The sequence below is a fragment of the Calonectris borealis genome, chromosome 21 (genome assembly GCF_964195595.1).
Source record: "Calonectris borealis chromosome 21, bCalBor7.hap1.2, whole genome shotgun sequence".
NCBI classification, from domain to species: Eukaryota; Metazoa; Chordata; class Aves; order Procellariiformes; family Procellariidae; genus Calonectris; species Calonectris borealis.
The window spans coordinates 11,157,314-11,174,302 of NC_134332.1; the positions used below are offsets into that span (position 1 = coordinate 11,157,314).

Genomic DNA, 16,989 nt, shown 5'->3' on the forward strand with positions numbered 1-16,989 from the left:
AATTAGACGAGCTGAGCTGTCAGAGTGCGGCTGAATGGCTCGGTGCCAACAAACAAAAGGAATGGGCTGGCAATCAGCAGGATCGATGAAGAATACTGCTTCATTAGGGTTGATAGAGAGAGAGCAAGCGAACAAGAGAGAGCGAGTGCATGCAAGAGAGGGGGGAGAGAAGCAAGAGGAATTGGGGGGAGAAGAGAGCGAGAAGGAGAAAAAGAGAGGAAGAAAGAAACCTGTTTAATTAAATCTGAGCTGGAAGATGATGTGTAAAGCTGGCTTGTCATCATGCTGTGAATACTTTCACCTTTTGGGCGGTACCCTGGGGGAGTGATGGTGATGAGGGAGAGAGATGAGAGTTTTGGATGGCTCCGGGGGGCCACCAGACCAGTAAAGTGCAGGGTGACATGCTAAGTAGGATTTAGAGCATTGTTCATGGGGCACTGCAGGGAAAAAGCCAGGAATCAAGCCAATTCCTTGCTGGATTTTGAGCCTTATGTAGCCAAATAGGCAAGGTTAAATGCTTATCAAATGCAAAAGTATGAAAGAAATCCAATTACGTGAGCACACAGCCAAAAGAATAAAGGTAAACATCCAGTACAGAAGGGTTAAATGTGCTTATTACTGTCTCCATCAACTTTATGCATAATTATTATATTTTAACTTCTTCTAATTGAATGAAGTTTCCAAACAGCCACTATTAATCCAAACAGATGTCTATTAATTATAAGCAACAACCCTCTCTCTTTTGTAATACCACCACAACTCATTTCCAAAACAGCAGAATGTAAAGAACATATCTGTTCTGCTTCCTTAACCTTTCTTTGGTCTGTGTTTTTGTTTGTATTATTAGTAATGACTCATATTGCAAGGACTAGTGCCTGTGGATTCCTCCTCATAACAGAACACAACATCCTGAAAACAGTATTTCTCAGGAATTCTGGTATTATGTGGACTTGGTTGGAAGAGCAGAGGGACCTGGTCTCCTCATTCAGTGCTTGGTGTAAAAGGCTAGGATAAATTACTTGCCGATACCCACCTCTGTAATATATGCCAAGACTAAGAGAGAGAAAAAGCAGCCTGCACAAAGTATTATTTACACAAAAATGTGTTTCAACTACTAAAAGCCAAATAACAGTTCTGAACAACAACAAATTTATGTATATTTGGTACAAGCATATTTTTTGGAGTGATTATAATCATTTACATTTATCTTGAATTTCCTCTTGATGAATGAAGCGTTTCTGTTCCACTTATTGACACAGCTAGATGAATGCAACGGGAGCTTTTATTATTACATTTCCAACCTTTTATCAATCACATTGGGAGCAAAGACAGTTGACACAAACACATTATAGTGAGGACTATTAATGCACTACAGCTGGGAGATTAAACAGTCTTAGCAAGACTTTGATGTAATAAATTACTCAGTCTGAACAATACTGTTTAGCAACTTTTGTACAGAGGAATCGCACTGTTCCCTCATACACCTGCCAAAGACAAAACAAGAGGCTTATGAAGCACTATGGGAACCCCATAGTACTATGGAAAGTTTGTTCCTAGGGTAATGTATCTGGGAGGGTTTCCCATATCAATTACAATTAAGAGAACACATATAAGCATAGTCAATGCTATCTTTTAAACACAGAAAACAGAAATCTTCAGAGCAGGAATCCATAAAAATGACTTTGTTAAGCTAAACACCCAGAGTTAAAAAGAGGGAGGAAAAGAAACACATGCTATTGAAATGTAACATAGGAACATGCACCAAAGATCAAAAGTTAACACACACCCAAGTGCACTTGTTAACCAGTTGCCTGCTCATCCAAACATATTTTTAACCAGTTTTAGCAAGATTAGATTTGAAAACTTGCATCTCTCTCTTTCTTATGCATGTACATGTATGTATAAGGAAGCAAGCAGTAAGATGTATTTGCCTTTTGAGGGAATTATAAAGCAGAAGTCCTGAATAGAAATAAGTATCTTCCAAGGCTGTTGCAAAAAACAACACCCCTTCTAAACTGATACCACTCTCCTGTACTACTAAAAAAAAAAAAAAAAAAATCACTGGTGCAGATCCAGCACAGTCTCCAGTTCTAAAGCCATCTGGCATAGTTAATGTATAACAATTGTCCTACAGTTGGTGTTTTGAATGAAAAACTGCTGAGATGAGGTATCCCTGCCTAATACAGTACAGGTATTGCACTGAGAATAATTTCTCTGTAGTTCTTCTATGGAAGAGTCACTTCCTCTGGTCAATGTGCTGTGCCTACATTTTTTTATACTATGTAATTACATAGAGTCCCAGCTTGCATTTTAAATGAATATAAAGTATATATGTATATCATCCATCATGTGGTACTAATGTTCTACCGCCCAAATATAGACTTCGCTTTCTTCATGTGTATTCACTCATCTATTCCATGGAGAAAAATTAAGCGTCCCAAATTAATTTAAAGCATAACTTGCAGAGAATAAATAGTTTCTCTTCAACTTCTGCTTCCTTTCATATTTGAGTTTAGTGCAAGTCTTCAAAAGCTCACTGGCTAAAAACTTATGCCATCCTAGCAAGAGTTTTTGTTTAAGAAATCACCGCAAAAGTAAAAACAAACGTTGCAACAGCAGCATCAGTTACCTGCAGAACTGACTGAAAGCTGCAGAACTCGTCAAAGAAAAGCAGAATAAATGCAGGTCCCAGGGCTGTGCCGCAGCAGAGAAGAAGGGGGTTTAGGAGCATAATTCACACATTGCTTTTTTGCAAAGTTTGACAATCCAAACTACCGAGGTTTAGTAATGCTACTAAGAGCGTAATTCAGGCAGTGTTAAGTTGTGGCAGTGAAACAAAACTACCAACTACTCACGGGCCTAGATGAACGCTGTATCTTTGGAGGCGGTGGCCGAGGTGGACGGAGTCTTTGCTGCTGTATCAAAGTGGAAACTAAATTAAATAGTCACCTACATGAAAACACCTCTGGTTTTGTGGCAAAAGCAGTATGAGTGGATGACAACATGTGATTTACCTTAACTTCATACTCGCCTCACAAAACGCAATTTTTAAAATTTCCCCGCTCCTTCTCTCCCTCTCCCCGCCCCCCCACAAAAAAAAACCAGTGACAAATCTCATGGCCTACAGAGTGCCACAATAGGAAAGCTAGCTATCTCTGCCTGTTGACGTAGGCTTAATATAGCTTATGTTAAACCAAAGGTAGCACGATCAGCACTCCAGACCAGATCATCCAAAATTTACTGAGACAATAAAGATGCTGAAGGTGGATTCTTGGACCTATAGGTCCAAATGTTCTAGACAACATTTATGCAAATGGAAAGAATCCTGTAAAGCAGGATATTCAAAAAAGCTTCCACTAAAATCTCAAGAGCGATTTTAGTGCTTGTGAAAACTTATGGTAAAGGTCTTAAACCAGCAGAGACATTTAAGAGCATGGGGAAAAACCCTAAGTCAATTAAACTTTTCATACACTTAAAGATGAGCACATGTTTAGATACTGTAGGTATCAAGGTACTGGAGCAAAGTGTGTACTGCCATTGTAAAGAAAACTAAAAGCCCCATCACCAACAGTTCTAATGAAGACAGAACAGTGCATTAAGATGCCTATTTTTGTCTCTCATTTTTTAAACTAGCAGTTGGCCGACTCATTGCTTTGTAACACCACTGGAGCTATTCCAAGCCAGTTGCTTTTGACTGAGCCAGCAGCATGACTCTCCTCACACAGATGGCATCTTAAGGTATAGTCTGTTAGACAAGGAATCCACTGACAATTAATGAGATTCTAAATAAAACCATCCTAAAGTCCAACTTTGACATTGAGAACAAGATTAATGTTAATGTTCTTTCAGTGGCAGCTTGTATACATGTATTTGCACTTCAAGAGAGAAGTAGAGCCCTCAGTGAAGAGTACATGGGAATGTCTCTGAACGCCTGTTGGACCAGGCAACGATGGCTGCATCACTGCCCCCAATGCACGGTGCCTTCCATAGACAAAACCCCATCAGCCGTACAGAGAAGGAATAGGAGCTGGCAGTGGGAGTCAGCTTCTTCAGACGGAAAAAGAAAGCTTATGCAGATTACTGTATTACTCTCCAAAAAAGATTCCAGATTCATATCTCAGCAGTTCTTAACTTCTTACTAGCATAGTCTTTATTCTAGATTGACAGGCATTCTCTCTCAACTACCCTCAACACTGTGAGGGTACAACTCCAGCCTACCCTTTTTCACACCATTTTCATTCTCTTCTTGCATCTCTTCAGACTTTTCTTTCAAATTTCCCATTAAATTATACTTTTGCATCACTGGTTCATTTCTCCTTAGTTGTGTTGTCAATGAAGGAGTGCCAGACTGCACACATATACTTGGTTCAGCTTTTTGGGGTGGGTGAGGGGAAAAAAAAAAAGGACACTTGGGATGGAGAGCTGAGGCCAGAATTATTCCATGTGATAGCCTCCCTCTGCATTTTCCAAGAAAGCAAGTATGAAAACAAAGAGAACAAAGAGAGAAATGACACGGCGGTGAGCTGAGGTGGCTGCCATTAGCCCTACTGAACTGTTTCTCTTCTGTACCTTACGTTATTCAATTCAGTCACAGAAGTTGAGTTATGCTGCTGTGTATCTTCCCATCTTACCTGCTCAGGCTGAGAGCACAATCTTAAAATATATTTAACTTCTGTTATGTGACATAGCATACTTATTTTCCATTATGTTTCAGAAGCATAATGGAACAGCAGAAAAATCTGAAATTTGCACTTTTCTAGTTACTTAAAAGACATTCACTTACTACCTAGCAACTTAGGCAAAGTAGTTGATGATGCAGAAAAACAGACGCAATTATTATTCATTTATCTTTTCAAATTTTTTATGCCTCCTGCATATATACTTCCCTTTGTTATTTTTTCTCTTTTACTTACCTAGAAATTGTGAACACTTCTACATTAGAAAATTCTCAGGTAGGTTATTTAGGTGGGAAATTTAAGTATTTTCCTAAAGCCATGGCTAGCAGTGTCTTGAGCACTATTTATTTTCCATTACTATTTTAATTCTGGACAAATATGTTTTTATTGATATAAGAATTACAAGGTATTACTTAACATGTTGATGTTATCATTTCTTCAGTATTAGTTCATATCACTGAATGTGGTTTTTTTTGTTTCAAACACGATACTACAGCCCAGGAAGCTTCTTTGATTTGGGAATCAGTTTTTCCTTTCTGGAGCAAAAGCCAGATAATTTTTGAGGAAACGCTGCAAGACTGTAGCATCAACAGTATTAGCTGATGAACCAATGGCAGTATTATTAAAGCTTCTGAAAAAAGTGTGACAAAGGCAGGTCCTTCAGAGAGCAAGACAGACAGACAGCACAGTAGCTGAGGATTACCTCCCACCGAGATGGTCAATACATTGATTATAGTCACTGCAAGGACATGTACAACTGAACTTTACTTACCCACCCACGTACTTGCTGGAGGAAAAATATTTTTCTGACAAAATGTGTGTCAGGATTTGTTAATTATCTGCCATATCACTGTTCGATTAGACAATGGCAAAAAAATCAAGTTTTAAATATTGGGGGGTATCTGAAAACTATGCTTTGTGTTAAGAGAGTCACCAATATTGGTACCCTTTTCAGCTGAATTACCAATGTCAACTGAAGAATATCCATACACAAGTCAGAGAGTACACGAAAGAGTAAGAGCACTAGATATTCCAGTACAATGTGGAGGAGTTTAATAGGACTACCATCTCATTGCATACTCCTTGCCTGTAGCCAAACCACACGCAGCACTAATATTTTACTCCTGTTAGTCCTAATTGACCAACAATTACAAGTCAAACCCTAAAACATCATGATGTTGGCCTAGAACTCAAAACTATATCTACTTTTTTTTTTCCTTCTGGTCTCTGAGTGGTAAGTGTAAGCCCATGTTGCTTTCAATTTTTCTCTCATTTCAAGAGGGTCAAAAACTCTCTTTTTTAATATGAGCTGTGATTCTCATTTAATTACTCTACTCCAGGACCAAGGACTACTGAAGACAGAATTTCTCAAGGTTTATGATATACACGAGTTATCTACACTTACTGAGGTTACCTCAGCTTCCATTTTATTTAGGGATTGTGAAGTGACATAGATTTTTAAAAAAATATTTATTTATTTGCGATTCAGATAGACTTTTTTTTAACACAATATAAAATCATAAGCTCAAGTGTGATGTCATACCTGCAGTCATCTCTTCCTAGCATCCTCCTCCTTTTTACTAAGCTTTCTATTGGCATCAGCATCGATTCATCTTGCTGCTCTTCCAAACTTACCTTTTCATTGACTGAACTCTCCTCTTCTCTTACTGAAGTTATCACATGACAAATCAATGCCACACAGACTGACGTCTTGAATTCCATGTGGAATTCAGTCCAGCCACAATTTACTGATAAATCCATAGCTTTGAAGAGTCATTATCCAAACTGCTTATGAATCTACCCTAACAAAAAACCAATCATAATTCAAATTCATGACCTTGCTACAAGATTTGCCAGTGAAAGAAAGGATGGGTAGCTGCTTTTTCACTGTCATCTGTTGCATCAGCATCTTGAGAAGCTTTCCTCAGACAGCAGTTAAAATTCTGCATCTCTACTGAAAAGTTTCTTGTTTCTCCTCTGGAGCAGCTGGTACTTTTCTCTGCAAGTGGCAAGATACTGGTCAAGACATGATACAGAAGGTAAGTCTACACAAGAAGCAGCACTGATACACTCCAGCAAAAGTTTCAACTGGCTCATTTTTGGTCAAGGTTCTGTACGCAGAATTCAGTTAGATGGAAAAGGAAGGAAAGAAGGAGGGCAGGAAAGGGAAGAAATTTTTTTCCTTTCTCTAGATCATAGTAAGTTTTCAGACAGAATGCTCTAGTTTGCCCAAGGACAGACCAAGCACATGCTAGGGCACATTTTGTGCAAGTATCATTTTAGTTCTATGTAAATGAAAATAAAAATTACCCTATATATTCATGTAGAAGCCAAGAGTTTCAAGCTGAAATGCAAACTCAAGAAAGAAGACAGTGGGACTTGCAGGCAAATAAGCAAACTACCACATAAAAACTAGCTGAAGAAAATAGTTTCACAGACATATGACATGTTCCTGATGCAAAATCTAGAACCAGTTACTTGGTGTACATACCAGAGGTAAGAATTCTCTCATATTAGGTTTCTGTTTATATGCAGGTCAGCACACAGGGTGCATGTAATTCTATCACAAACTGGAGTCAGGGGGGCAGGTCTGGAGAAGGAAAGGAGTTATAACTCAGCCAAATACCCTCCTAAAATGAGATCCCAACAGTGCTTTCCGAAGAAGCAGAAAGACAAATGCTGAAGTTTTATTTTCAAGGATGCTTAGATCTAGGAGCAGCACATGCATAAACTACATCTGCTCCCAGAGTAGTGCAGGCAGTGGCAGAAGTCACACAATCCTCCTAAGAGCTGGACTAAGGCAGGCTCTTTGTATCCATGCACTGAGCTGACCGAAACCAACTGGTCCCACAGGCCAGACCTAAGGGCAATAAGGTTAATACTGAACACAGTGGCTGAGTTAACTACAAAAACTGGAGTGAAGAAAGGGGTTTGGTAAAGCAGGAGAACACACAATCAGTTGGCATTTGTACACAAAGGGCCTCTCTATCAGACATTTCCTGATGCTACTGATCAAACAGAGGCAGTTTTCTTTGGGTGATGGTTACAGGCAGATCTACTCCATAACAATGAACTACTCTTTTGCAGGAGCTAATACTTTCATACCCTTATCCTGTCACTGGATTATTTTTTCCAGCTGAGATTTAAATATCACATACGATTAAGCTTTCATCTCTGATCAAAAAATAATTCTATGTGTTTCCACAATAAAGACACATACAAATGCTGCTTTGGGAAAAGATTAAAGGTGTGGAAACTTTTGCATCTCTTGGACTTTTAAATAGGCATTGTGTTAACTTAACTCTCAGAACTGTGACCTCAGTACTTGTAACAACACAGTCAAATCCAACAGTCAGATTCAAATTTATCTTATCCACTGAATTGCTACCAGAAATAAAGTTCATTTTGAGGTCTTGTATGTATTGCACCACATACTACATTTCTGAACCCTAAAAAGATCTGAACAGAATGGTAAGACAAAACTACATATTCACAGCAGCATGTTCTCTGCATTAAATATGGATAGAGAAATCGTATGGCTTAAATCAGTGTTGTGAAGCATAGAAAAGAACAGGCAAAGGGCAGCGAGGAGTAACTGACGTGGAGGTCCACCAGGAGATAACAGTTATTTGCCCTTTACCGGAGCTTAATTTTTAATGTTGATGTTAATATCTGTCACTAGAATGGGATAACCAAGTATATTCAAACTATACGAAGACCATATTTACCGGAAAAGCCACTGATTTGAAGTTAATTTGTTAATGCAGCAAAACATGTTATTTCTAAAAGGTCAGTAGGGGAAGCTGTGTTGGAATATCAACTTAATTACCTGTGCTGTAAGGATGAATGGGTACCAAACAGCACATGGCTACATTGCTAAAAGGTGCTAAATTGCTATTCTAGGTATGTTCCTAAATGTATATACTATAGTTTTTTCTATGAAGGGGAGAAATGTCTAAATTAGCACTTTCTTACCAATAGCTGTTTACCAGCATATCTTTTTACTCTAGGTATTTTCTTAACTGTCTTGTTCCATACACTTCTGAAGCAATAAGACAGAAAATTTGCAGAAAGCCAATTTTATGACTGCAGATCTGGTACTGTTTTACTAATTATCAGAAAGTGATTTTAAGGTACGAGATGCTGGAGGAAGAAAAATCTTATGTTCACTTCTACACTGTAAAAGTACTATTTAAAAATTGTAGATCCCACTTCTCATAAAGTAGCTATTATATATCCAAGGAACTTTCACAATACAGCTATTTAGGTTTTTTATAGTAGAGAAAACATTACTAAAAGATAATTTTTGGTCTGCGAGGTAACAGCTCATGAGCAGAATATTACCTCAAACTAATTTTGGATGTCTGTTAAGATTTTTTTTTTAAAGTGGTATTCCAAACAGAGCCTTTATGAGTAAATTAGAGGTGCTATTTCATGTACAGCAACAAGTGCAACCAGCAAAAATGCATAAAGGAAACACAATTAGATGAAAACTGGTTTATCAGTACGTAGAAAGAAGTGTTTCTCTTTCTCAATTAGTAGTGGGGGTGTTTCTAATAATTTCCAAGGCAAAGCTTTTCTACATGAATATCTTATTTCCTTCAGAAATTCAGAACTGGTTTAAAAACTGCTAGTATGTTTTAAAGACAATCAGACATGGGAGAGAGAGGCACTGTCCTGAATGTACCCATGCTCAAACACATCATGCTGCAAAAGATGTGAAGTGCTGACTTTGGAAGAATATGCTGGACCTCAATTGAACACTCAATTAAAAAAAAAGGGAGAAAATAACAACACTGAAAAATGTATAGTACCTAAGAAGATTCAGTACAGAAAGCAGATGGAATCTATGAGGCAGCTGTTTTATTATTCATCCAGATCCCTGCACAGCGCGCACACTACTTTTTACATACTCCCATATGTACAGCTCACAAACTGGGATGACAAGAACAGTGTATGCTTTACAGCATATATTTTTAATTTACACTCTGAAATACTTCAACAGAAATCTGCTGGGTCCTGTGATAAAAATAATCTCCATGTTTTAAGGGATGCCTCATTCTTCAAGCCATATTTGTAGATTGGGAAGGTAGAATGAATCTGGCAAAAATGTAGCAATGTCTATAGCTGTGCCAAGAATTTATGAAAGGGGCAGAGATTGCCACAATGAAACACACTGATTACTTTAATGAGAAAAACAAGGACTATCTCCTTACCTTTCTAGCCAGGAATCTTCCGTTACATAACAGAGAAGTAGACAGTAAGAGAAGGAAATGAAAGTAAGTGCCTATAAGCTCCTGTTTTCCCTAATACTGAATAAGGATCTTTATTTCATTTATTTATTTATTCTCCTGGCTGAGACAAACTCTGTCCTTCCTAATCAAGGGTAAAAAATATCTTTTTATGGTACATCTAGACACGGAGCACTGATAACTCATCCTCATTTGGCAGTGTTGATAATGTCAATCTCTTAATCTCATACTGTGCAAACAATCCCAGAATAGCTAAGTTTTAAAAATATTAAATATTATAATGTACAACATACCACAGTTTGCTTTAAATCTAGGACTTACATGGTACTAACCAGATGTAGATCTCTCCTAAAACCAAGAATGAAAGCAGGAGCATGATACCAGGATCATGTATATCTTGTCAAGTTAAAAGGTTCCACCAGGATGAAGCAAAGAGGCCTCTTAGCTACGTCTTATAATCTGCTTGTTATTCAAGAGTGCCAGGGACAGAAAAACCTAAAACCATAGGTTACACTACTGTGGATTATTATTGTTTATAACCGATGCTATTCTAAAAACACATGGCCTAAATAATAAACCCCTTGGCTGTAGAATTGAATGGTATTTTATTTCTTTTACCTGCAATTACAGAAAAAAGGAAGAATTTTGAGAATTAGATGGATGTATTTTTCTATATGCGCAGTAAGCGTTGAGCAGACAGACATATTCAGGCCATGCCCCAAAGTAGCATGTGTTCTTATATGATGTTGATGGGAAGAATATTATGTAGTAGTGGTTAACTTGTAATGGTATCTGTGGTTTAAAGACCTGTCAAGACTTCTGATTACTTCCTAGCTCCAGTGACAGGAAAGTTCATATACTATGCAAGCAAGCAGTAAAAACCCACAAAAGATGATATCAATACAATTTGAGATTGTGACCACTTAGTTCTATTTCACTTTTCACCTGCTGTGTGGTTGAAAATAAACCCTGATCTCTTCCCATCTATACGTGCATTCAGTTCTTCTAAAACACTATAAAAAAACTCCTAACTATTAAACTTATATCATTCAGCACTTTGCAGTTTGAAGACTCCTGACATTTTCCAAAGGAGATGACTGTCAACAGCCTCTTATTTACCTGGCACAGATCCCAGGCGCCTGCAGACCCGTTTGAAAACCACTGCAAGTTAAGCTATATGTAGTAGGTATCTCTTCCCACAGGAAGCAGATGCCTAAAGAACACAAAATATTTAATTCAATCTAGGGTCGTTCTGGTTCAAAAGTCTCATTTTGTTTCCTATTTTGTTTATATGTAGTGAGGCCTTAGATGACTCTAAGAATCATACTGCAGACAGCAGACATACATAAGCCAGGAGCAGGCTAGCATTCTTTTAATCGAGTTTCTAACTGCTCTGTTCTGTTTCTGTAGTGCTTTGACACGAGTGTTCCTTGCTGAGCCTTCCTTTTGCAATTTGCTTCAGCAATCAATGCTGTTTGGGTAAGGGGGTAATTTGCAACGATTCACTAGCTTAAATGCATACACCATTTTTTTGTTCTGAGAAGGTATCAGAGAAAAACCAAAGAAATTTCTACTTACAGAATGGACTTCTAAGTAAATTTCTTTGAGATACTCACTTTTACATAGACCACTGCAGCCATTTTACCCGCTCTCCTTGTCCCTTAGGGCAACCACTGGTGACTTAGTACCATTTTTTGTTATTTCTTTGATATTTTGTCACTCCTTTGCACCTAATCTTTTGCACCAGATTTTTTCTGGACCTGCAATAACAGCAGAATGCTGAATTGACAATATCCATGCCTCAGTCCTAGATGGATAACTCAGTAACACACAGGTACGTTCATGGTACTAAGGCACGTCTAACACTCAGAAAATAACATATGCCATGGACTCTACATTGCACGATACGCCTTAGCCTGAAAGCAGCGTAACTTTCATTCGTACAGAAAGAGAATAAAATCACGATTGTCTGTGACGTTACTGTGTGGTGAAAGGACCATGAAAGAAAACTCCCTTAACTCACTGAACCATGCTCTTTCTGGATTACTAGCAAAACAGGAAGCAGGTTTTTTTCAGAACTATTCACACAGATAAAACAGAGAAGGTTTCAGAGAGAATCTCATTGAGATGATGTTCAAATTTCCAAAGGACTTCTACCAAAATGAGATATATTTTGCAGTGTCTTGTTTTCATTCATTTCATCTGTTTCTCAACATACATGGATGGAGAGACATGTTGCAAAAAATCCCAGATCCCAGGAATACATTTATCCGCATGTGTTAAAGTCTATCCATCTACTATCTCAGCAGAGTTTAAAATCACAGCTAATAGGTTAACAACTGTTTTTCTTCTGCTTCAAATGAAGAATATCAGAAAGCTGGGGGAATATTCGGCTTCCCAATTTGTACTGACTGCTCACTGCTACCTGCAATGTCTGTTTGACAGGACTGACATTTTGTACCGCTGTGAGATGGGAAAACGTGTGACATTTTTATTCATGGTGGCGTACGCCCTTGTAATGATCAGCCCTGGTCGATGTGCTTACTGAAGCAGCCCCGAGCCCTCGGAGAACAAACAAGAACCGAAGGTGCCAGCAGTTCGGCTGCCTTATTAAACACCACCAGGATTCTAACGAAGAGCAACTGCTGGAAAATCTCACTGTCAAATCCTCAAGGACATTGTCAACATGGAACTAACTACATATATTTTTCATTTAAAATACTGGAAAATCCAGCAATGCAATATTAAATATAAAGAAAAAAGCTGCACTATTTTGTGTGTGTTTTCTTTTTTAAGTGGTCATTTTTTCAGCTTTGCATTGGGCTTTCTGTGAGCCCGATACTGGAATTCAAATCAAGGAGATCATGCAATCCACATGATTTAAAATGTTGGAAAATGGACATATCCCTTATTATCTTTTAACAATTATTCCTCTCTAGCAAGCAGAATACTTGTACAGGGGAGGAAAAAAAAAAAAAGAGATGGTCTCTCATTTAAGGAGTTCTATAAACAGCAATGACTATCTGCTTCGCTCAGCTTCATCATTCACTGAGGAAGTCTGTATAATTAGAGGGACGCTCTTCCACACAAACACACAAAAGTACACGGCTCCTCTATCTGTAGCATGGCACTCCGCAACCGTTTTACTTGGCATTAATCAGTCCAACTCTGAAGGGCAAATCCAAAATATGCCTGGCCAAACAAGCAATCACAGTGGGGTTAGCAGTTAGAAGAATCATAAGTTTCACATACTCTCTCCCTTTAATCTTCTCATTTAATCCAGGGGCCCAGAGGTCAATTCAGACAGTTCTGGCCTAACTGCACTTATCAACTTCATAAGTAATACATAAGAAGTTTCTGGATGCTGATCTACATTGATAGGCTAAGCAAGTCATCCATAAGACTCTCTGAGCTTTTCTCAAGTTGTCAATCCAGGTGATTTGGTTAGCCTTGCATGTACTGATGTATTTATTTTATATGTATGTATTATTTATAAAGCGCAATTCTTCCACATGCCAGCAGTGATGGACCAAGATATTCATGGGTTCCTCAACATAACAGGACTAACAAGGAAATTCTGCAGACATATTACAGCTGCTATTGCTTGTCACAGAGCCCTAGGAGGTCAGCTCAACCACAGTATTTTCTCCATACAGCCAAGCGTTATGGCATCTGACTTGCGTGTACCCAGGGCAGTAAATTTATTCTGAACATCCCTGTTTAAGAAGCGCTTGAAATGCCAAGACAGTTGGAAAATACTAAAAGCCATAGTCTGGAATGTGCTTTTTCATGGATCAACACATCTGCTGGATGCAGGACTGGAGCCACATAGTCTTACTGCAAAGCACGAATTCCTACATAGCATGAGGTACATACATACTACATTGCTGTAGCAGCTAAAGAAGACGTAGCTGTCTGGTTGCTCATTAGAAAATACTGGCAAGTGAGTGCATGAGAGGCAGTAACCTTCGGGTACGCTCTGCAGGTGGTGTACATCTTCCTAAAGAGAGCGCCAGGTCTCACTTGTCAAATATTTACATGCATGACAAGAGTGCAAGCCTTTTAGTTAGATAACTCCTATCCCATGGATTGCCATTTCTGCAAGTCTTGCACACCACAAAGCAGAATTTCAATCAAATGAATTATTTTCTTGTTCATTGACATTGTTTTTATCCCCCTGACTAAGAACACTGTTCCCTAATAACCTGATGGGACATTTGAGTAGTCTCAAGCAGACATTAGATGGACAAGTGCTTCCGGGCCAATACATTTGCCTTTCCTGCAAGGTGACTTTTACTGAACAACAGTAAATTCCTTTCTGAAAGGAACAGTCAAAGGAAGGAGTGAGAAGAAATGAGGGTAGAAAATACGCTTTCTAAAGACAAAGTAATTTTAAAGAACTAGGTTTATACTTTTGCTACATTCACAAAGAATCAAATGGAGAGAGGGAGGAAAATCCACGTGGCTCAGCACAAAGAACAGGGAGACCATATTGCTCATCAGTGGGGAAGAGTGGAATAGAAGCTCATTTTCTTAATGAAGGTATCTCTACTGTCAGAACAGCTCCGAGTGGCAAGAACAGGAGGCTGGCTTTGCAACCATAGCATACAGTTGCATGAATATTAGAAAATGAACTTGTTTTCCCCTTTCCCCTTTGGTTTCTACCCCAGTGCCACACAATGCCTGCTGTGATCCAGGGGAATCCGCTATTGTTCCAATGCACCTGGGTGTGAAGGGAGTCACAGGGTCTGGCAAAGGAGCCTTCCTCCCTTCCCTACTTCATCTCTTTTACCCTGGAGATAATCCCTCCCTCTGCTTGCCTCTGGCCTCAGCGATCCAGTTTTGCATTTCTGGAATGTAGCTGGCTGGTTTTCTCCCCATCTTCCCCCTGACCTCTTAATGCCTTTTAATCTTCTTGAGGAAGAAACCTGCCCTACAAAGCAGAGTTTGTTCTGTTTGTTCAGAGTGCAGATCATGAATGGGAAAAATGAAGATGTTCGTTTACAGCAAATGATCAAAACAGCAAATAAGCTGGCAATTTCCATTTTATGGCCCGCGGAAGTTTAACAGCAGTAAGAATGAGCTGGGAAGAGAACTTGGACAAGTCTTTTCACAGTCAGATAAGCTGCTTTAATACATGAATATATTTTCCATTTGTTTCATAGTTATTTACATTAGCCCCCAGAATACTAATTCTCTCTAGTTTGCATCAAGAATGGAATATGATTGAATCTCTTAAGTAAAGACATACTTTGGAAGAGTCTTTTGTATTTTATTAAGCTTTACCTTTTGGTACATAAATGGAATACAATATTCTATTTGCTGGTAAATAAAAATAAGCCCACAGAAACATAAACACACCGAAGCCGACAAAAGACATACTAATTATAATAGAAACAATTAGAGAGCTGAACAGAACTGCCAGTATGACTTGCTTCTAACGAAATGATACCCTTTCCCAACAAATGATGTTTCTGGCAGCTTATCATTTGTTGTTTTAATTGTACTAGATCAATTGTGCTACTGACTATGTAAAAGCTTCAGAGAAAGAACCTTCCTAAATATAGATTTGTTTTTAAAGAATCGAGGCTCACCCCCTCTTGTGCTTACACCACATCTCAAAGACTGATGGGAAGACTGGGCATAGGTAATGATCCTGTAGGAACAAGGAGGCTCTTGCAGAAGCAGTCAGTGCAGCGTTTCAGAGGAATAGCATGAAGGCTTGATTAGGGGTGGAGGGGTGGGAAGCAGCGTGAATAGAACAGAAGCTTCATTAGGAGAAAGACGTGTTAAAAACAAGTATATTTTTGGAAAATGAAGTGTTCCCTTTACGCCCCAAGAAGAGGGGCCAAATGTTAAGTGCTCTGTTTGACCATGTGATACCCACAATCTCGGACTGTACAATGGTACAGGTTCTAATAGAGCTGTATGAACACACACCAGGACACACAATTGCAGTAGTTAAAGGGACCTGTCAATGCGTCCACTTATCTAAGCAAAGTCTCAAAAACCTAAAAATCATACAGCATTTCTTTTCCTGGCTGTGGTACACAGACATTGTAGGTGTTTGTCATAGCCACAGCCGGTGTATTAGTGGCCTAATAGTTAAGCACTGTCTTCTGGAGGGAAAAGGCTTCTAAAATATCAGATACAGATATTAATCTACCTTTCTCCCTTAGCAAAATCATCAATTTATACATTATAAATGGGTTTTGTTTTGTTTCTTTTGCTTTAGGTAATGCAAAAAAAACCCCAAACATATAAGAGATCTGAGAAAGCCTGCTGCTCGTTAAAAACTCAGCAAGATATTTTAGAGAGCTCCTTGTGTTACTTGAAACAGCTATACGATCACCATCATTAAGGAAATGCCTGCATTTCCAAGACTCTTTGCTTTTTATCTATAACATACATACCATCTATAAATATCACTTACCCAAATACTTGAATGAGATATTTGAGACTTCTGCCTCCAAAAACTTAAAAAATCAAAACCCCCAAAATACCTTATCAGGATAGTTCAGTCTTGCAAAAAGAAAAGGAAAACACCTTGTTTGTTCTTTCTTTTTTTTTTTTTTTTTTTGGTGGCATAAAGGCAACTTATGAATTGTCATGTTTGTTTAGGGTGTAGAGATATTAAGAACTCCTCAAACAACACACTTCTGAAATCAGACAAAATTGATTTGCAATACAGATCAATCAGTTAATGGTAATCACAAAGCACAAGAGATCTAAGGCTGCTTAACATTATGCTCTGTGCAGCATCCTTATCACTGTAGCTCGCCACCAACAACCGTTCAGTGATGGAAGCTGGAATTTCTAGCAGAAACACACAACTCCAGCACCACTAATGCAAACTCAGAATCTGAAAAATACTATGAAAAGGTCTGTATTCAGATAGTCATTCTTCCCTATTTTGGACATAAAATGATAAGACTTATGAACGATCAAGAGAACGAAAATTTCTGCAGCCATTAGGTGAAAATGAACATTATTTAAAAAAAAAAGCAAAACAGCAAAACCAAAGCAACAACCAAAGAACACCCTCCACCCCACCGCCCCAA

At 38.5% G+C, this 16,989-nt stretch overlaps 1 protein-coding gene across 8 annotated transcripts in view; it reads right to left on the reverse strand.

The window, feature by feature from the left end:
* Nucleotides 1–16,989, reverse strand: part of DENND1A (DENN domain containing 1A) — a 221,909-nt gene that overhangs the window by 21,497 nt on the left and 183,423 nt on the right. For 4 of the 8 annotated variants that reach the window (XM_075170830.1, XM_075170832.1, XM_075170827.1 and 1 more), the window contains one exon: nucleotides 2,856–2,915. The exons of 3 other annotated variants lie outside the window; for them this stretch is intronic. In XM_075170830.1, the coding sequence (XP_075026931.1) occupies nucleotides 2,856–2,915 (60 nt within the window). The remainder of the gene's footprint in view (nucleotides 1–2,855; nucleotides 2,916–16,989) is intronic. One more of the 8 variants, XM_075170828.1, reaches the window with a different exon arrangement.